The sequence below is a fragment of the Protomyctophum parallelum genome (genome assembly GCF_964188405.1).
Source record: "Protomyctophum parallelum genome assembly, chromosome: 5".
Lineage (NCBI taxonomy): Eukaryota > Metazoa > Chordata > Actinopteri > Myctophiformes > Myctophidae > Protomyctophum > Protomyctophum parallelum.
This window is the reverse complement of record NC_139702.1, coordinates 37,344,580-37,367,269: the sequence shown is the minus strand read 5'-3', so window position 1 is coordinate 37,367,269 and position 22,690 is coordinate 37,344,580. Positions and strand designations below refer to the sequence as shown.

Sequence of the window (22,690 nt, the reverse complement as noted above, 5' to 3'; positions counted from 1 at the left end):
TATTTGTCGTAGAGTCCCAGTTTGGTGTGTCCAAGAAGCATGTGACAGCACCTGCATAGTCCCACTTTGGCTGCTACTAGGGCAGACTGTTTAAATACTGAAGCAACCATGTAGCTCTGTTTCTCAACGTCATGCAGAGAAATGCACCATTTACTGTATTTTGTATTTTCAAAGAGGAGGCTAATTGACATACAGCCTTAGACAATCAGGCTACAAAGGTCAGGTGTTTTTGGACTTGGGAGGGGGGGGGGGTCGGAGACATTTAGATGTTAATTATTCATTATGGCTAACTGTGTTTCCCGTTAGTGAGAGAAAGAGGGATAGATTGAGGACAGTCAGGACACATTATTTAATATCGATGGAGTTCTCAGAACCTAGTCAAATCAGCTTGATATAAATACACAGGCTAATCCTGCACTAGTTTAACACTTCCAGTGCGCCGGGATGTTTCTAAATAAAGGTGCTGGAGTGCCCAGCAGATGAGGCAGATTTTACTCTGAAAAGCCTTCCATTCCCCCCCCAAATCAGGAGGTATAATTATCGATTACTACCTTGCACTGTCGTTAATATTAAGTGTTAATATTAGCTGACCTCATCACATTTGTGCTGACCTCATCACATTTGTCATGACGGCTATGGCTGTTTTTAGGCCAAGGAGTGCATTTGGGAAATTTTGCCTTATATTGGTTGTCTACAGTATGGTGTGGTATACAAAAAGTCTGCTATTTTAGAAAAATCGTGAAAATGCGGCACAAATCTTTGAATATATATTCTTTTTTCTGGGGGGGTCCCTGGAACAACATATTTTCAAATGGGGATCGTGGCCAAATACATATAATTTTTGGCGTCCTTGACATGAAAATGTTTGAGAACCACTGACATAGAAACACAGGTTTTTCAGAAAACTGTCAGGATTTAGAAGACATTTGTAGAATCGTTCCCAGGTCTAAATGGTTTAAGCAGCTGAATGGACTTTGGTGGAATATTGAAATGTTAATGTTTCTTCTACATCTGTATGTCATAAACTATGTTGTCTCTGTTGAAGACAACATACTTGACATCACAGCGTTGCTGATATGACTGTATGCTGGTGCAGTTAATTTTAGGTCATGCACTTCATTATTCATTATGCATTCAACTTGGAGGTGCAAGCAGTCTGCTTTTTCAGCGGTTCCCAAACCTTTTTGGCCATGCACCCCCTGTTACCTCCCGACCTAGCTGATGCACCCCCCCCCCCCCCCCCCCACATGGAAATATAAATTGCATAAACTATCTAGAGACATATATTTCCTTTTTATCCACATATATGCACATATATGAACCTGAATATGGCATAATATATGCAGCATAGGCTATATGCTGCATTACTTGCCATATATTGGCATATGTTAATATATTTAAAATAAAACCATAGCATCACCATTAGACATTTCATGTGGCGCACCCCCTAGAAGGCGCTCGCGCACCACAAGGGATGCATGCACCACAGTTTGGGAACCACAGTTTAACATTTTTACATTGTAGCAGTTGAGCATGGAACAAAAAAGTCACACTTGTGTGAAGTGAGGGGCGCTCTTATCATACATCATCGTACATCATCACATTCCATGCTCAGCCAATCAAATCATCACATTCTGTGCTATGGACACACACAAAGCTGTGCATAGGCCCCTCAAATATCACACTTGTGTGAAGTGAGAGGTGCCTTTTATGAAGATGATAATGTTTGAAGTCATGGCGGGCACACTTACGTCATTTGCCATTGACTTGGCCGTACAAAAGACATTTTGTCATAAGATGTCCAGACACACATGACGTCACAGGAGGGACACACAAAGCCAGTCTAGCACCCCTAAAAAAAGACGAATAAAATGGACACATCACACTGAGCTTTTAGCTATTTTCATGATACCTAAAAATCACACCTGTGTGAAGTGAGGGGCGCTCTTATCATCGTACATTGTCATGCATCATCTCATTCCGGTCAATCAAAATTTGCGTCCTCACCTTTGTCTTCAAAGTTTGTGTTGCGCAATGTTTGTGTGTTTACACAATACTCAAAATTGTCCATTCATTGGCAATGGCATTTAATGTTTGTGTTAGGACAAAGTTTGTGTTCACACACACACACACACACACACACACACACACACACACCAAAAGCTGGACATAGGAGAGGTCCTATCGCCCCTCAAAATGTAAGGACCACAATAAAAGACCACTTAATTCATTCTCAACCGATCTTGGTCCTTGCTAATGCTCATTATAAGATGGCACCATTTCTCTCTCTATTCGGTCCGTGTCAGGAGGGCTGTGGACAGTTCAGGATCCTGCCTACCAGTGACACCATCGGTAGGCAAGTTTCCTAAGTTCAAACAAGATTTTATTTTTTAATTCATGGAAGAACATTAATATTTCAGGTCAGGTTTCTAAAACTGTCCACTAGCGGCTAGCCCACCAATGACACAGAGTGAGTGATTAGGCATACATTGCACCATTTATATTGATCATTAGTAAGGACCAATTTTATGAAGATAAGGTTGAAAATGGGGGAATTGCTCCTCCTATTTAAAAGAAAAGTGGAGGTACCTTGGTGGCATACTGGCAGTGTGCACAAGAAAGACATTTGGTGGAATTGGCACTGATCTGTCCATTGCTGTTGCTCCAGACACACACACAGACAGAGAGACTGACTGCCAGATGACGTCATTTCTGAAAGCCAGACATTGGAGGGGTTAGCGCCCCTCCAAAATTAGGCATTGTTAGGCGTGTTAAAATCACGCTTTTGAAAATTATAAACAATGCATGTTTTCTATGTAATAATCAGTGGGCTAAACATGCAAAAACATCAGTATGGTAATTTCACGATATTTTACTCAATACACTAAGTGGAATTGCGGTTATTGTGAGTAGTGTTTCTTTTCTGCATGGTGAGCCGTAGACTTCAGCCTCTGTCTAATTAACAGGAGAGGCCAGCTGACGTCACACTCTCCCGAGGGACTAGGCTAGGACTTCAAAGAGATAAAGGGGAAGGCCATAATTTAGTATGACAGCATTTTCAGAGGCAGCCGAGATCATGCTAAGCCTCGTCTCTCTTATAGAGAAGCAGCAACGTGTCCTGGTTTCAGTAGCAGGGATTGCCAGGGAGGGCAGAACTAACAGTATACACTACAATTGCTGATGCTGTTTATTAACGGGCTGTGATGATGTTACAGTATATGACTACCTATAAACATGCGTAAATAATAATTTCTACTAGTATGTGTTCCGTTGTTGTGCGTGCGTGTGCACGCATGTGTGCGTGTGTGTTTATGTATCTGTTGTCTGTAGGTTTACCATAAGCCTCACCATAACCATTACGTCTGATTTGGTCCTTAAAATGTTACGGAGCTTTATGTAATATATCAGTGCTTACCTGTATACTCACACACAGTCCTTCCAGTTCACTCTTAACAGAGGACAGTGAATGCTGTGAGTGAGTGTGACGTATTGTATTTTGTTACATACCCGAGGACAAGATGGAAGCAGCTGTTGTTGTTGTTGTTGTTGTTGTTGTGGGTCTGCTCTCTCATACCTTCCTGTGGAAGTGGACAGTGCTGTTTATATAGCTAGCTCTCTCTCTCTCTCTCTCTCTCTCTCTCTCTCTCTCTCTCTCTCTCTCTCTCTCTCTCCCCTCTCCCTCCCTCCCTCCCTCCCTGGGTGCTGTTCAGTATCACTCACTGTCAGTCTGTCTGTCTGCCCCCCTTGTCCGTTCTCTCAGGACATATCATATGACTGCATGGAGGTTGTGTTATGCCTCATCTCCAGTGTAATCTGTCTTCTCTCTTCTTTTTCCTCGCAACCCCACCCCTCATCTCTCTGTTGCTGCACAGTGTATCTGGGTGTGGTCCAATCGTACTTCTCAACCCTGTCTATTAGATTTGCCTGCGTATAACTTGGTTGACTGTGTGTGTGTGTGTGTGTGTGTGTGTGTGTCTGCTGTATTTCTCTGACCTTTCTAGAGCATTAAAAATGGCAGTAAAATGAATGAATGTGACATTTAAATCATATCTGTGAGCCAATCCAAGACCATCTATAAAACCCACGTAACGTAACGTAACGCTGACACAATCACAACGTACACAACAACATCCAGAACTGTGCATATACAGTACACATGGTATGGTATATGACAAATAATATTGAGCTTGTAGATCTGTTGTTTTTGCTATTTTGTTAAATTTGCCCAAAATAGAGAAACCAGGGTCAATGTGGTTGACTCGAGTTGGAGTGTAAAACTGGAGCCGTCAGTAACGTGGAGCGAAGGATGAATTCCCCTCCAGTTCATCCCGCTTTTGCTTTTCACACTCCATTATAATGCTCTGCCTGTGTATTACTGTTAATGCTCTCTCAGTGCACGATCAATATCCTTGTGTGTGTGTGTGTGTGTGTGTGTGTGTGTGTGTGTGTGTGTGTGTGTGTGTGTGTGTGTGTGTGTGTGTGTGTGTGTGTGTGTGTGTGTGTGTGTGTGTGTGTGTGTGTGTGTGTGTGTGTGTGTGTGTGTGTGTGTGTGTGTGTGTGTGTGTCACATTGCGGGACTGGTAGCTGAATCCAATCCAATGCAGATCCTCTCATATTACGGGCATCTGGTGCAGGGTTCATCTACAGTTCATAATCAATACTCGCGGAGGGGAAAGAGAGTGCTTTTGTATGTAAAAGATTACATTTTACGTTTTCGGGGACCATAGAGAAACTGTGAATGCTTGCTTTTGTATATTTGTGTACATGTATGTGTGTGTGCGTGTGCGCGCACGCGTGCGTCATCCACAAGCTAGCTCATGAGGCAAATTTATTTTTCGGGTCACAGGCAAACATTTTTTTATGTATGTGTGGTACACCTCAGCTATGGCTGCGCCCATAGGGCACCCCTCCAGATTCATCTTAATGGTACACCTCAGCTATGGCTGCGCCCAGGGCACCCCTCCATAGATTCATCTTAATGGTACACCTCAGCTATGGCCCAGGGCCCAGGGCACCCCTCCGTAGATTCATCTTAATGGTACTGTACACCTCAGCTATGGCTGCGCCCAGGGCACCCCTCCGTAGATTCATCTTAATGGTACACCTCAGCTATGGCCCAGGGCCCAGGGCACCCCTCCATAGATTCATCTTAATGGTACACCTCAGCTATGGCCCAGGGCCCAGGGCAGCCCTCCATAGATTCATCTTAATGGTACACCTCAGCTATGGCCCAGGGCCCAGGGCAGCCCTCCATAGATTCATCTTAATGGTACACCTCAGCTATGGCCCAGGGTCCAGGGCACCCATCCAGATTAATCTTAATGGTACACCCCATCTATGGCCCAGGGCCCAGGGCAGCTCTCCATAGATTAATCTAATGGTACACTTAAGCTACTGTATGGCCCAGGGTCCAGGGCACCCCTCCAGATTAATCTTAATGGTACACCTCAGCTATGGCCCAGGGCAGCCCTCCGTAGATTTGTCTATAGTGTCCAGTTAGAAGCCAGGAGCCTAGGGCTGAGCAATTAACCCAAATATAGCAATATTTAGAATCAACCTAGCCTAATCAACTTTTCAAGTTTTCTCGTATCTAAACGAATGACACGAAAACATTCTAATAGATTTTCTTCTGTGATATTTGACAGATTTTTTTTAATTAAGCAATTAAGACTAGCCAAATATGAATTGATAAAAAGAAAAATATATTTATAATCGGTCATCATACTACGTATCCAAAGAGAAAAAGTGTTTCTTTGTAAAAAAAACAAATATATATATATATATTATATATATTATAAAACATAATGTCCAATTGTTATTGATAATGTGTCTATGGGATGGACAAATACTTTTCCCCCCCTCATTCTTCCTACCTCCATCCCCTTCTGTACAAGGATTGTGTAGTCATGAAGTGTCTCTTAAACAAAGTGCAATTAAAATCCAATAATGAAACATGTAGCTATTAGTGAGGTGAGTTGAAAGAAGTTAGCAATGCAGTCATGAAAGATGTATGGCTTTCCCCAAGTCTAAGTGAGTCAACTGAAACACTAAAGAACCTCCTTCCATTAGAGCGTAGATGCATTATGCTGCCAGACACTCATCATCGACTGACTTCTACCATACAGTGCCGCGCCTCCATTAGCAAGCAGGGAAAACAACAACAGAGACAGCATCATCGACACAAACAACAACATCTGGGACGACAGTATAATATCACTAACAGTTTGGCTTAAGACCAATACATAGCTCTATATGATATAGCTATGGCACTACTAGTTAATTTGCTTGCCTTGTTGCGTTTGGGACATTATGGCACTTATTAGATGAGCCCTTGATCAGAATGACAGTTTGTGTCCCCTCTCTCAGGTGTGTGTTTGTGTATGTGTATTGTGCACATGTTGCACATACACATGTTTCCACGTAAAATGCACGTTGCACGTGTTCAGAGAGAGGGAGGAAGGACGTCAAGAGAGAAAGAAGGGGGGTGGTGGGATCGAGGACACACCCTGTTGTATGTGCACACGCACGCACGCACACACGCACGCACGCACGCACGCACGCACGCACGCACGCACGCACGCACGCACGCACGCACGCACGCACGCACGCACACACACACACACACACACACACACACACACACACACACACACACACACACACACACACACACAAGCTTGTATCCGCGTCTCTCATATCTGTCTATCATGGTGTCTTAATGGGCCATATAAAACCATTTGGATCTATAAAATGGAAAACAGGCCATTAACCCCGCCCGTATTGGACAACCACTAAACCAATGGCTACAGAAGCCTGCATCAGCTCTCTAAGGAGCCTTACTCCCGTAATCTGACCCCCAAACACACACACACACACACACACACACACACACACACACACACACACACACACACACACACTGTTAATTTGTTAACATCTGCTGATGGCCATCCTCTTGTAAACACGATAAACTTTGGACAGGGCATACTGAACTATTTATAATTAATTAAGAAACACAAATGCACATACTACTGTGTGAACAGAAGCCGATGGATCACATGACATGGTGATCAATAAGCTCATAGATCTTCTGTGTTGAAAGCAGAAACTTGAGACGGCAGGGCATCGTGTCCAATCTTTATAGACATTTGCCATACTTGATGTTTGGGCAACGCCCCATGCTCATGTACTGTAACAGTCTATTTAAAATGTCTGGTCTTGCATTTTTCACTTGTTTGTAGGGAAATGAATTTAGGTTACCGTTATGTCTATAATTTACACATAATTTATTATTTAGAGTGTATGTGCGTGCGTACGTACGTGTGTTCATAATGAGACAGACGTGATTGTTTATGTGGTCTAGAATCTATAGATGAGTGTTCTAAACTCAATGTTTGCTAACAAAGAGTTACCACTATAGCCTGGGGGATCAATACCATTTTCGGGTTTCTGATCCGGTCGGGGCGGAATTAAATTTACGCCACCGGTGCTGTGCACATCCAAAATGATTCCCCTGGTTTAAAAATGGTTTAAATTGGTATAATCATTTTGGTATAATAATCGTTTGGTATGTTCAGTTTATTCACAATTTAGAACAAATACCAGGCTTTCCTCCGAGGTGGGAAATCTGGTGACTTACCGCTAACAAACAAGTGGCATTTGGGGTTGTTTTAAAAACAAGCATATAATCGGTCATAAGCTGTGAGCAGCTCCTGCTTTGGCCTTTAGAAAATTTATGTTGGACAGAACAGAAGCTCACAATACGTTGCATCGCGATGCATTGTGAGCTTGTAGATCAGCTATTTTCCAAGGATTTTTATACATTTGTGCACAATCTACTTTTGGTACTTAAAAGTAAATTTTTATACCAATACTTTTCTACTTTTACTTAAGTACATTTTGAATTGCAGACTTTTATTTGTAACAGAGTATTTCTATATTCGCCATTCAACACATTGTGAGCTTTTAGATCTGATATTTTCACAGAATGTATACCCAATTTCTCAGATGTTTGTGCATCATGACATGTCCCGAATGGTTAAAACATGTTTTGATCTTGACTTTCACAAAATGCAGTGTTGGTGTTCCACCAGCAGAGAGAGCTAGAGGAGTAGAGTATGTCCAAAGAGAGACGACTCATTCAACTGTAGTATCCTATGTGTAATGGTGAATGTGCCTAGACAATATCAAAGAATATTACAGCCATTATGAGTGGACAGTGTTTGTGCGTGCGTGTCAGGAGGGAATGGGTGCATGTGTGTGGGTGCATGTGTGTGCGTGTGTGCGTTGCAGAGCATGAGGAACAGTGTTGCAGGCTTGAGTTGACTATTGGAGCTCTCCATGGTGCTGAAAAGCAAAACTACTGGTGAAGACTATTAAACATCAATAATACACACGTACAACTGGGCAGTGGGCACACACACACACACACACACACACACACACACACACACACACACACACACACACACACACACACACACACACAGACTCTCTCACACATTTTCTTTATGGCGTTGTTTAGTGTTGCCTTGTAAGAGAGATCTCCTGACCGTCCATTCTTTATCTGAACCCCAGAACGTTGAGGTGCATAAACGGCTGCTGCATGCCAACACTGCGTATCAGAGGCGAATTAGTTGATTGCGCAACACACAACGAAGACCAATTTACATAAACATGCAGTGTCATTTCATATGCTGCATGAGGTGCAGTGCAGCTGGGATTCAGAACAAACCACTCTCCATCATGCGGGGGGGGGGGGGGCACTGTATCGTTGAACTTGTACAGCAGAAATGAAAGGGGGCAGTGTTCTGTGTTCACCGGTCCCCTCCCGCAGTGATTGGTCCATCCATCCTGCCATAGCGAGGGGTATACGTCCTGCATCCAGCGCGGGGTTGTATATCCAGGATATATGTGATATATGATGGACGCTGTGTTTCACTGTGCTGCCGCTGGGCTTCATAGCGCCAGGGCCATTGCAGTAGATAGAGGCACATGAACGAACAGGGGCATAAGAATACATAAGCGCCTTTCTCTGTGAAGGACACGCTGTTCTACTGCTCACCAGTGGTGGAAGTAACAAAGTACATTTACTTAAACTTAAACTAATCACAGCAACATGAGTTAGACTTTAATATATTAGCGCCCCTCACTTCACACAGGTGTGATTTTTGGTTTCTCAAAAGGCCCAATCGAGGCCCAGGTCAAAAGGCCCAATCGAAATGACTCTGATATACACAATACCACCGCCATTTGTCCTAGTATAATCAATTTAATCATCGTACCTGAACATTACAGTATCCACACATTTGAATGGCTGTGTTTTCTCTTCTGTATTCTTCTCTCGATTCATATTGGATTTGGATCTGGATTTGTATTACATTTTGTAGTTTTTTGATATAATTTGATATAATAAAGATTTATAATCTTCTCCCTGGTCACCCTTTTCTTACGCCTTGGCTCCCTCCTGTTTTCCCCATCTCTCTCATATTGTATCCACCTTCCCTTTAAGCCCGCCTCTTGTCTGCCTCTGTGGTGGTCTGTCTCTCTCTCATGGACAGCAGTGTGGTGTCTGTGGTGGTCTCTCTCTCATGGACAGCAGTGTGGTGTCTGTGGTGGTCTCTCTCTCTCATGGACAGCAGTGTGGTGTCTGTGGTGGTCTCTCTCTCTCATGGACAGCAGTGTGGTGTCTGTGGTGGTCTCTCTCTCTCATGGACAGCAGTGTGGTGTCTGTGGTGGTCTCTCTCTCATGGATAGCAGTGTGGTGTCTGTGGTGGTCTCTCTCTCATGGATAGCAGTGTGGTGTCTGTGGTGGTCTCTCTCTCTCATGGACAGCAGTGTGGTGTCTGTGGTGGTCTCTCTTTCTCATGGACAGCAGTGTGGTGTCTGTGGTGGTCTCTCTCTCTCATGGACAGCAGTGTGGTGTCTGTGGTGAGGGATTGGTTAGGAGAGAGAACTGGCACGCAGCCTCCCTCCCCCTAAACCTCTTACGCACATGAAACACTCGGCAGTAACTGTTGGCACACACACGCATTAACATGCATGAGTCACATATATACAGTACACACACATGTATGTGTGTGTAATGTATATGCACGTGATTGTTTTCATAATATGTGTGCTGGCCTGCGATGGTGTGTGTGTGTGTGTGTGTGTGTGTGTGTGTGTGTGTGTGTGTGTGTGTGTGTGTGTGTGTGTGTGTGTGTGTGTGTGTGTGTGTGTGTGTGTGTGTGTGTGTGTGTGTGTGTGTGTGTGTGTGCGTGCGTGCGTGCGTGCGTGCGTGCGTGCGTGCGTGCGTGCGTGCGCCAGTGTTGTTCATGAATGTGACAATCCAGTGTGTATTTATTTTGTGACATGGGCTTGGAGGGACAGATCGAGGCTGCAGTTCTCCTGGTCAGGGACAGAGAAAAAGACACAGAAACAGAACAACAAGAATGGAAGAGCGAGTGAGGAGAGGAAAACATTTTGTTGGAAAGGGCTAACCAATCTGTTGATTATTCTTACATTTTGTCATGGAATTGCATAGGGTCAGACTTTTATCAGATGGACAGTGATTTTCTTTTAAACTTTATTCACTGATGTGGACTCCATCGTTCTGGGGGACATCCAGCCTACTTCTACAGTACATCTACCAGAGGGATTTACGCAGTATACCTGACACCTGTACAAAACTGTACATTTTGTCAAGTTCTCTCTTCTCATTTTGCCAGTAATTAGCTTATCATTGCTTTTGTATCTACGCATACATAAATATAGGGTATGACATGGATGTATGAACACTTAGTACACACAAGTGTAATAAGTGGACTATGAAATACTATGTCTAAAGAAGTTTGCATGTGTATGAGGAATAAGAAAACAATTGCCTGGGAGAGGAAGTAAATTAAAGGCATAGTAGAAAGAAAGGCGACAAACTAGAAATAGAGAGGAAGGTATCTCTAGACAAAATAGAGAGAGAGATTTATTATGGCCCATGCGGCAGCACACTTGAAAAAGGCTCCGAAGCTCGAGCCCCCATCAGACTACAAAGCTTTGCTAAAGGCAAGGGAGAGGAGGCGACGGCATCGCGAGAGAGCAGAGCGCAAGCGCCAGGTAACAGAACACACTATGCACATAGAAACACCACAAAGAGTCTGTTAACGCCATAGCTTCCCTGTGCAATTGAACAGACTGCAAGTAAATTGATTACCAGTTATCTGTCTAACTGGCTTGAGTCCCCCAACATATTATAGCTTACAAACCCTTTAACACATCGACTGGCAGGTTTCGAGAACCGCCGCACCTGGGAGTATTGAAAAGCAACGCACGCCCCTGGGACAACCCAGGGACAATTTGCCTGGAACCACTACCGTGGCAGGCACCAGGAGCCGGCCCTAATTGTCAGGGAATGAGTTTTACAGGGAAAGCATCTGTGTCATTTTAGATTTTAGCTATACTAGACCTGTACGTGCCCATCGCAGTCGGCCACCGGCCTACTTGGGAACGATGCAATTGTTGCTGTGTTGTCAAATTGAAGTCCTCAATTTTAGACTTGTGTTGCTGTGTTGGCTATGTAACGATGGCTTGTTGTCAGCCTGGATGCATTTGACGCAGCACATAGCTGGAGATCTCTGTGGCTGTGTGAAGAGTGCAACCTGGCTGTGAGAAGTGGACAAACTGACTGTGAAAAGTGTTCTTGGCAATCCATTCGGCCCACTGGCAGAGCCTGATTGGTTGAGCCTCAATTGGCTGAGGCAGAGGCTGGAAATTGCACAGGTGAATAGGAGTTGGCCTCATTAGGCCCACTGGAAGAGCCTGACCAGAGCCTTTTGTGGTGGTTCTGGACAACCGTGGGTCCGACCGACTCGATACCGGGCACTGCACTCCATGAACGCGTGTGTCGAATTTTTAGTTACGTGCATTACACACACGCACGCACACACGCAGACAGAGACGTGGCACATTTATAGTAGAATGGTATACAGTATAGCACATTGGTTGGCTATCCAAAAGTAGCAGGTATATGAGCTTGTAGATCTGCATCCATGGAGCAGTGCCCTGCCGGCCAGGTGCAGCCAACCAGTGCTGCTGACCACAACCCAGCAACCCCAGCAACTGCGACGCGTTGAGAGCTTGTAGATCTGCTATTTTCGCTATTCTTTTTGGTCCAAAAGTGCCCTCTTACGTGATTTCAGCCCCTGCCTCTCTAACACTCTCTGCACATCCCTGGTTGTGTGGAATTAGGAGCACAAGGTTGACTGTGTCCAGTGGGTGGTTTCCTCACACAGCTGTTATTGTTACGTGAGAGAGAAAGCCATTAATTAATGAGATGAGGGTGTAATCTGACAGATGTGATGTACTGTAGGATCCAGAGAATCTATGTATGTACAGTCGTACACACTCCACTGTAGTGTGATGTCATAGTGCATTTCATCGGAAATGGGCCTGGATTAGGGCAACGTTGTGGTATTCAATTAATAGGATAGGATTAGTGCTATACAATATCAACTGAGAAGCACAGACAGGCAGACAGGCAGACAGACAAACAGACAGACAGACAGACAGACAGACAGACAGATGTTTAACTAGAAAAAGTGCCCTTCTGGGCACAGGTCTCCACCAGGATAGGAATGTAGGACATGGCATGACTATGGAGATCATGTGTACCGATTTGCGTGAAATTTGGATAAAATCTGGAGTAATAAGGAGTAATAATAGAAAATGTGTTTTACATATGTCGGCCTCCTGGTGGCGCTATAAAGAGCAGATGTGAAAAATTCCAGGCAAAGGTTTTTCCTTGGCCTCTAGGGAGTTGGCATACAAAGTTATCCACAGATCCGTGCAGATAGAGGTAAAAACACTTTTCGGCCAGTTATAGCGCCACCTTGAGGCTGAGTTGAAATTGTTCATGTGGCATTTCGTCCTCGGCCTAGTGGGAATGTGGGTGCACAATTTCACGGAAATCAAGCGATGTGTTCATGATTTGCAGCATTTTGTTTGAAAGTGAGCATTCCTGTGAACTTTGGAAGCCAATCTTAACCAATCAGGATGGAGTCTGAGAAATGTGAAAGACCGGTTTCGTTGAATGGCTCTAGAGAGACTGTGTACCAATTTGCGTGATGTTTGGACAAAATCTGTAGGTGTACTGTGCAAAAACTTGTTTTGCACAAAGCGGCCTCCTGGTGGCGCTATAACAGGCCGTTCTGGAAAGTTTGGGGCAGAGGTTCATCGTTGGCATCCAGGGAGTGTGTGTGCAAATTTTGGCATCGACCGGGTTAACGGTGGCCGAGATTAGCTGCTCACGGACGGACACACACACACACACACACACACACACACACACACACACACACACACACGGACGGACGGACGGACGGACGGACGGACGGACGGACGGACGGACGGAGTGCAAAACATACTCTCTCCCCATGCCTTCGGCCTGGTGGAGACAACAACTTATTGTAGCTGCAGTGTGTAAGGTGTTGCACCTTACACACTGCCAAAAAGTGTATTTTAGACGTGATGTGGGGCGCTCAGAGTGCTCCCACTAAGAAAAATAGGCTTTCAACTCCACAAAACCATCCTTGTATTGGTGAGTGCCAAAAGTGACTTTAAAATTTTTACTGAAGACGACACGCTTTGCAGCCTGTGATGCGTGTGCAGAGGCTTTAGGGAGAAGTCCTTCTAACGCTATTGACCAGAGCTATAGGGTAGTGTGTGGTTACTGTAATATGATCCGAGGTATGTATGTTGTGTAGCTCGACCTCCCTGTGGGCCTTGGCATTCCAGGAGAGAAAAGAAGGCCTTGCGGTCTCCGGTCAGACTCACCCCCATCTGCCGCGCATCCCGTGCTGGGCAGAGACATCAAGGCCCCATTGCTGCAGACTGCAGAGAAGGGTCTGTTCCGCCTGGTGCAGTAAAAATAGCCGGGTTTGGAGAGGCCTGAATTGAGCAGTGCAGTGGGGCAGTTACGGCTAGCAGTTGTCATTCCCACAAAGAGAGAGAGTGGAAGGAGAACAGGCGTGACCGGACAATGTTCACACACACACACACACACACACACACACACCACACATGCACACAGAAGCAATGGCATGCACGATGGTATAGGCACCAGGCAGTAGCCACACCACAGCTTGTGAGGTTCGGGTTTGGCTGGGCAAAGGGGGTCAGAGACACTTGAAGAGGAACGTATAGAGAAGATTGGTGATGGGGATTACACTGGGATCAAGATTTATCTTGGCAAGAATCGTGGGTTTAATGGATGTGATTGACATTACGTGGAGGTTTTTGTTCGAAGCGCCAGCCTTTTATTGAAGAAGAGGAGGAGGCCTGGGTTGTACGTTTCTGACTCTTTATGCTGACTGTACTCTGTCAGGCAAGGAAACCATTGTTGATAATCATCATTCCATTCAAGAGGTGATAGCCAACTTAAGTAAAGCCACATTTGAAGGGTATTGAAAAGTTGATTGGTTTTGCTGGTAGCCATGGGCAACGCAGTCATGTGCAAGGCCTGTGGTGCAGATACGACTTTAAAAGCCACCGGAAGCGACATGGATTTGAAGCAGCAGCCTGACTATTATGGGGCCCCTGACTCCGATGATGCAATGGTAAGACATGGCAGGGGGAAAGGGGGGGACGAGAGAGAGAGACAGACAAACATAGAGAGAGTTAACGATTCAGCAGTTTATGGTTATGTGTGTGTGTGTGTGTGTGTGTGTGTGTGGGGGGGGGGGTGGGGGGGTGGGGGGGGGGATGACTCATCTAATCTCACATTGTTAACACCTGCTCTTGTCCTAATGAGACATCGGTCGTTGTCTTTGCCGAGCATGGAGGTTAAAGCCTTGTAAACACTCACTTATGTAAGTCACATTGTAATTGTGCCCCTAGTGATTCCGTGCACTGTTTGCATTCAGCATTCATTCAGCATAAAATTGAAATGCTGTTTTCTGCAGGATATGGTATCAAGTAGTCTCTGCTGGTAGTTCAATTTAGATATCTCAAAGTATTGATAAGAAGTAAGAACCCATGAGTCTGCACCAAGACAAAGTTACCAACTTCAAATGATATCAAGTACTTTTTTAACTTTATGTTCATGGAAAGCATATGCATATGTTTTGGGAATGTTTAGTAGTAGTTGAAAAATGATGGACTCAGTTGGTTAATATATTGTCTCATTCATTAATTGATTAATTAATTCATTCATTCATTCATTCATTCATTCAATATTGAATGATGATAATGATTCACTAATCTCATTACCAATCAACTGGGAAAAAAGTATACTTTTCTGGAGTTGCTTATATGCAACTAATACATTGTGTCAAGGTGCAATCCTCCACACAGACTTAATCGGAAGTAATGACGTTGAAGTTCTATACTACACAAGGGCAGGATATTTTTGTTGACCACTTATAGTGACTTATAATCACTCTGCATGATAGCAGTGATTATAATGCATTTTATCATTATTATAATGTAACGATGGGAATTATAATTCACTATGATCCTGGTCAAAAGAAAAAGTCTGTGGACATGCCTGCACCAGTATTACTACTACATTTACATTGTAAACGGGTACATAAACATTCAGATTCCAAATATAAAGTACTCGCCACATGTGCCACGGGTGTTAGAACATTTCTGGGACAGCGGTTAGCATTGCTGCATCCCGCGTTGTTCAATAAAAAGCATTTTTATCCAAGCTGTTTTTTTGCCATTGGCTTTCAACTACGTGCCCCTATCGGTCGGGAGGAGTGTGGCACTCGGTGTGTTCGATATAGGAACGCTGACCGCACTGCCAATACAGACTAATAGGCGAGTGCGCTCCCGGTGTGCAACTGTGAATTTCCCAAACGAACCCCGTTTGAGAAAAGTAGCCGGGGCGCTCGGATAAAAATGCTTTTTATTAAACAACGCAGGATGCAGCAATGCTAATCGCTGTACCAGCAAATTTCTAACCCGTGGCACATGTGGAGAGGACTTTATATTTGAAATCGGAATGTTTATATACACGTTTGGACTGTAAATGTAGCGATTGCGTAAAACAGGCTGCAGTTGCGCCATGACTGTCATGATAATCATGACAGTCATGTTTCAGGGCTACAGTATTACATACACTGCCGATGATCAGACGACTCTCTTTGATTTCTGTTTAATAACAGCAAAGATAACAACAAATATGAATGCATACCAGTGCAGCAGGTGTGTGCATATATGGTGGTATATATGCATATATGTGGGTATGTTGTTATACTGTAGGTCCATACACAGTATATTAAAATGTTTTATGGTATATATTGTCTGAAATCTACTAACCAAACTCAAGTCAAACTCATTTTGGGGTGAGTAACACATTCCCGCAACGGCGACTTGATGTATGTAACCAGTTGCGGACATGCATGTGCGCTCGCTCAATTACACAAAGAACCAGCAGGCCGGAATATGCCTGATTTCTGTTTCTCACCTCTATCCTCTCTGTCTTTGTCTCTCCAGTCGGACAGTAATACCAGTTTCCTGCGGGCTGCCAGGGCAGGGAACATCGACAAGGTCCTTGAATTCCTGAAGGGTGGAGTGGACATCAGTACATGTAATCAGGTAGGACAGTGTGTACTATAGCCACACCTGAGGTTCATTTTAAGGTCTGGTCTCCTGAGACTTTCAGTTATTGTTTCTTTTTTACACGTATCCTCTGATGTTGCAGGGCAGTGACTGCTATTTGTGTTAGTTAGTTAGTTAACATTTTTGGGGGTAGGTGTATGGCTGCTATTGGCATATGAAAGCCATCTGGACACTTGGTGGCACTCAGTTTGGTACATGGTGCCTTTTATATAGCGTTTTCATCCAAAGCGCTTTTCATATGTGCATTTCATTCACCCATTCACACACACACACACACACACACACACACACACGCATTCACACAACGATGGCAGAGGAAACCATGCAAGGCACCAACCTGCAACCTGCAATTAAGGGTTCAGAGACTTGCTCAAAGACCCTTCGACACTAACTCTGGGGGATCCCGGGATCGAACTGGGAACCTTGCAGTTCTCTACCGGCCACTCTACCCCTGAACCACTGCCGACTCTTGGTGAGTCCACATAGGGATATCATTCTTGCCTGGCCAACAATAAACTATTTTTATAGCAGCTTTCATGCAGAGTTGCAGTTCAAATAGCTCTGGTCCATAGCTCTAATGCCGTCGCATTTAGAGCTATGTTTCTGTCGACTTCCGGGGCTTGCATAAATGCAGACCAGCCTCTACTCTGTAGCGAAAATAAAAAAAAATGTTTTACCTACTCGCTAATACAAAGACGGGTTGTGTAATTAGAAAACGCACTTTGAGCCCCCCACCACACGTATACAGTAAATGCACTTGTTGGCCAGAAAGGCCAAAAAGTTCACCCGAAGGAAAAATCTTCTCTATGAGGGGTTTCTCTTGGCAATATCGGTAGAGGGCACAGTGGAGTAACTAAAATTATTTATTTTCCCGGTGAAAACAAAATCCCTTTCTGGCCAAAAAGTGCATTTATACGTGTAGTGGGGGGCTCAAAGTGCGTCCACTAAGGAAAGAAGGCTTTCTAATTACACAACCCGTCTTTGTATTGGTGAGTAGGTAAAACATTATTTGTATTTTCGCTACAGAGGAGAGGCTGGTCCATTTCATGCGAGGCAGGAAGCCAATCAGTTCCATAGCCTTAATGCAACGGCAGCAAGAGCAGTAAGGCTATGGACCAGAGCTACAGTTCAAAGTGCTTCACATGCAGCAGGACACTTAATGATACACTGGCAGTGGTTCACTGCTCATGATTCACTGGTAATGATTCACAGGCAGCAGGACACTTAATGATACACTGGCAGTGGTTCACTGCTCATGATTCACTGGTAATGATTCACAGGCAGCAGGACACTTAATGATACACTGGCAGTGGTTCACTGCTCATGATTCACTGGTAATGATTCACAGGCAGCAGGACACTTAATGATACACTGGCAGTGGTTCACTGCTCATGATTCACTGGTAATGATTCCCTGAGGCACGTGTGAACCAAGAAGCATTCCCCCCTGGTGGAAGTCAACCAGAGGAAGTAGGGCAGAGCTGTCAAGTCGTCTGTTCACCCAAACTCATGGATTGTTCTCTTAGCACTGACTCTGCTGAGTCACTGTGGCATCATCCAAATGAGTTACAGTACGTCAGTGCATAACTACAACCTCATAACAGCCATCCTTCCTCAACTACACACCCCTCGCCTGCCCTCTCAAGCCCTCTCTGGACGCTGCAGCTGCTGCTTTGTGCACTATAGCCTTCCTCACAGCTGTTCTCACTTCTCACTATAGCCCTTGAATTCCACTGGGTAGAGGAATGTCACACGGGGTCCCTATGCAAATCCATACATCCCCAAGTCTGTTTCTTACAAAATGTGTTATCTCTCTGCTGTGTTGGTGGGACCAAGCTGGATTCAATGATCAATTAGTAAAGAACAAAATGGGATGATTCAAATTTCTTGTTCTAACCAAAGCATATATAGTAGCTATATCGCATCATTGTATATGGGTTGGAGAAAGTATGTTACATATGGTATTATATCTCCTCCCCATAACCCCCCCTGCGCCTTTTTTTGTCTTTGTCCCTTTGTGCTGCTGTTGTTGCGACTCCCCAACAATCTAACTGTTCCTATATTTAGATAGGCCCCTGAATGGCTGAGAGATGCCTCCAACACAATTAACTGTGTTCACTACTTTGTGTTGCCATGGTTATGTAGCCTACACATACAGTGTTGATTTTGACAACTAATTTAAATGTTTTAATAAAACTAACATTTTTGTCATCTGAAAAGTAGTAGTTTATCCTGGTTTTTCGGTTTCAGTCGACAAAAATGTATTTTGGAGTCGTAATGGCTGATTTTACACTTGCCTGCATGGTGAAAATAGCCGATCTGCTACACACGCAGGCAGGCACGCACGCACGCACGCACGCACACACGCACACACACACACACACACACACACACACACACACACACACACACACACACACACACACACACACACACACACACACACACACACACACACACACACACACACACACACACACACACACACACACTTACTTGCAAAAGGGGGGCCCTGCCCTTCAAACCTGTCAGATGATCACATGTAAGCCCTAGTCAAATAACAGTGACATTTTCTTAGAGGTCTCAGTGCTGCTCTTTCTCTCTCTCTCTCTCTCTCTCTCTCTCTCTCTCTCTCTCTGTCTCTCTCTCTCTGTATGATTTCTGTTACAGAGTCACATGAGGCAATATAAGGTCAAGTGATTTTATGTGGAACTTTGCCCTTTAGCTGGCGAGTCTCCATTTGAGCGATGTCTTGCATGGATGCCATGTTTCATGTAGCCTAGAACTCACCTATGCTTTCTATGGCATAGGCAGCTCCCGGCAGGATCCGCCGGGAGAATCTAGACACAGCTACGCAACATGAGACTGATTAATTAGAGCGACAGAGAGAGAGAGTGTGTGTGTACATGTGTGTACATTTGTGCGTGTGTGCGTCAATTTAACAAAGGTGCAGACGATCAGAAATCAGCAGAGAGTGATCGACGTTTGCGCTACTCTATGCCGGATTGAAGTGGACTCGGACCCAGACTTTTTTTTTTCCTCCCTGGAAATAAAAACGTCTGGGTTTCCGAGGCTATGTTTCACGTGACATAAGTGAAATTCCAAAGACATTTCTCAGTAGTAGCCTATATGAATGTGTTCTGACATGTTGCAGGGCATTGCTGAAAAATGAGCACCTGTGCTCAGCTACTTCCCTGAGTAAATAAAAAAAGTAAGAATACATTACTGTCTCAGACCATTTTAGACTCCTGTCTGGCTGCTCTTCTTTTCTGATTCACACGTGGCGACGGTGGCGTAGACTAGAGCAGTGGTTCCTGAAGGGGGGTCCGGGGACCCCCAAGGGTCCTTGAGGGAGTTCCAGGGGGTCCCCAGCTAAATGATCGTTTTGGACCCTTATGGGTCCGTAACTCTAAGAGTGTACAAATGGTGTGTCCATTTGGTTCCATTTGTACATTTTGTGATTTTACAATATAAATTGGGGGTCCCAGAGATAGAAATACCATTAAATGGGGGTCTGTATATATCATGCATGTTCATTTTTGTCAATAAAAACCTCAATGAATCAATTAAATGATGCAATGGGATTATAGGAAGAATCACAGTTCATGTATGTGTTAAGATTAATCTCTGTACAGGACATATATTGTAACTCAGCACCATGCCTCTCATGCCTGTGTGCTTCTCATGCCTGTGTGAGCTACATTTATTCAGTTATCACTTAGTCATGGCTGATAGATAGTCCATTAGAGAAATTAAAACAGCTGGTGTAATAGATACTGGCCGCACTGGCGCCACCAAGGCTGTTTTGCTTATAGTTCAGAGGAATTAATGTGTGTGTGTGTGTGTGTGTGTGTGTGTGTGTATGTCTGTGATTATGTATGTATCTGTATATCAGTTGTGGGGTATAGGGGAAATTGTTCCGCTCCTGTGGTACAGTATACCGAATAGCTGAAATGTGATTGATGTGACTGCGTAATTCTTTGCTGCATCAGGAAGATGCCTGATCTGCTATTGGTCGAAGAATATCATATTATGAAATTCTTACACCGTCTCCTCCACCATTAGACAGGTGAGGGACATCTATCGCGGGTGTTATATTAGATATCCTGTTAGGTGTTCCGGTGTAGTGTTTGTTGGTGTTAGCTCACTAATCATCACAGTGTCTGACTGTCTGTAGCAGAATACTATACCATATACTGCCCTGATTCTGGGGACCTCCAGGTGGCCTTGGGGGGGTTCCAGCCAGGGGGTCCCCTGCAGCCACAGTAAATGACTGTTGGGAACTAAATGTAGATGTGTGGGTCTTTAACTCTGACAGAGTTAAAGACCAGAGTTAAAGACCCCACCAGAGTTACAGAGTGTGTGTGTGTGTGTGTGTGTGTGTGTGTGTGTGTGTGTGTGTGTGTGTGTGTGTGTGTGTGTGTGTGTGTGTGTGCTCGCCGGTGGGCATGGGATGGGAAAAGGGCATCCCCAAGTGCCATTTCCATTTGAGATGTCATGTGTTACAGTATGACCTGCTTTCCACTTTAGGAACGCAGGTTTGCACGGAACGCACGGAAGATCAACAGTATGAGGTAGTGTCTTGTCAGTAGGACATGTAAGAACTGACTTTCCCATTGTTTCTCGCTGGTTCGTCAGATTTGCTCAATTCTATAACTTTAGCTGTCTCTGAAGGAGATCTCACAAGGTATTACGCTTTAGATTGATTAGAACTAGTACCTACTCCCCAATCCCTCCAAAAATGTTGAAAGTTCCATTTGAGAGTCTCAGAGGTTTCTTGCGTAAGGGACATACTATGAAATTAAGTGTTCTATGCTAAGACATATTAAGATTTGATGGCTTTATATTTATTGAATAGATCATTTTATATTTGCGTATTTGCAGTTAGAATCTCTGTACAGGACATATATCTTACAACCCCTATTGTGCCCCCCACCCCCATGGAATTGACATATTTTTCTTTTAAGGGTTTGACATTTCAAACAGCTATATGAGAGCATCCTGCATGTTTGTGTGTACTGTATGTGTCTGTCATGCGCTCTATGACAGTGCAGAAACATGACACCACACATGACTATTTGGCATTTGGCAAGTGACTGTGTGTGTTGGTGTGTGTACGTGGTGGTCCCTCTCTTTAACTCTGTGCCAAGAAACCTTCCAGCGGCAGGAGGCGCGGCTCCTCGCAGGATCAGCACCTCCGAACTAAAGGGCTGGCTGTGCGTGGAGGCTGAGAAATACACCAAACCAGAGGGCTGGCTGTGTGTGGAGGCTGAGAAATACACCAAACCAGAGGGCTGGCTGTGTGTGAAGGCTGAGAAATACACCAAACCAGAGGGCTGGCTGTGTGTGGAAGCTGAGAAATACACCAAACCAGAGGGCTGCCTGTGTGTGGAGGCTGAGAAATACACCAAACCAGAGGGCTGCCTGTGTGTGGAGGCTGAGAAATACACCAAACCAGAGGGCTGCCTGTGTGTGGAGGCTGAGAAATACACCAAACCAGAGGGCTGGCTGTGTGTGAAGGCTGAGAAATACACCAAACCAGAGGGCTGCCTGTGTGTGAAGGCTGAGAAATACACCAAACCAGAGGGCTGGCTGTGTGTGAAGGCTGAGAAATACACCAAACCAGAGGGCTGGCTGTGTGTGGAGGCTGAGAAATACACCAAACCAGAGGGCCTGGCTGTGTGTGAAGGCTGAGAAATACACCAAACCAGAGGGCTGGCTGTGTGTGGAGGCTGAGAAATACACCAAACCAGAGGGCTGGCTGTGCGTGGAGGCTGAGAAATACACCAAACCAGAGGGCTGGCTGTGCGTGGAGGCTGAGAAATACACCAAACCAGAGGGCTGGCTGTGTGTGGAGGCTGAGAAATACACCAAACCAGAGGGCTGGCTGTGTGTGAAGGCTGAGAAATACACCAAACCAGAGGGCTGGCTGTGTGTGAAGGCTGAGAAATACACCAAACCAGAGGGCTGCCTGTGTGTGGAGGCTGAGAAATACACCAAACCAGAGGGCTGGCTGTGTGTGGAGGCTGAGAAACCGACCGGTGGTGCTCCATCTATAACCGTATAACTGCTGCCACCTCGGATTACTGTAC

At 44.8% G+C, this 22,690-nt stretch overlaps 1 protein-coding gene across 1 annotated transcript in view; it reads left to right on the top strand.

Moving 5' to 3' along the window:
- Positions 1-22,690, top strand: part of LOC310858347 (ankyrin-2-like) — a gene marked incomplete at both ends in the record, with an annotated part of 137,736 nt that overhangs the window by 7,326 nt on the left and 107,720 nt on the right. The window contains one exon of the mRNA XM_083764452.1: positions 16,474-16,575. Coding sequence (XP_083620578.1) covers positions 16,474-16,575 — 102 coding nt within the window. The remainder of the gene's footprint in view (positions 1-16,473; positions 16,576-22,690) is intronic.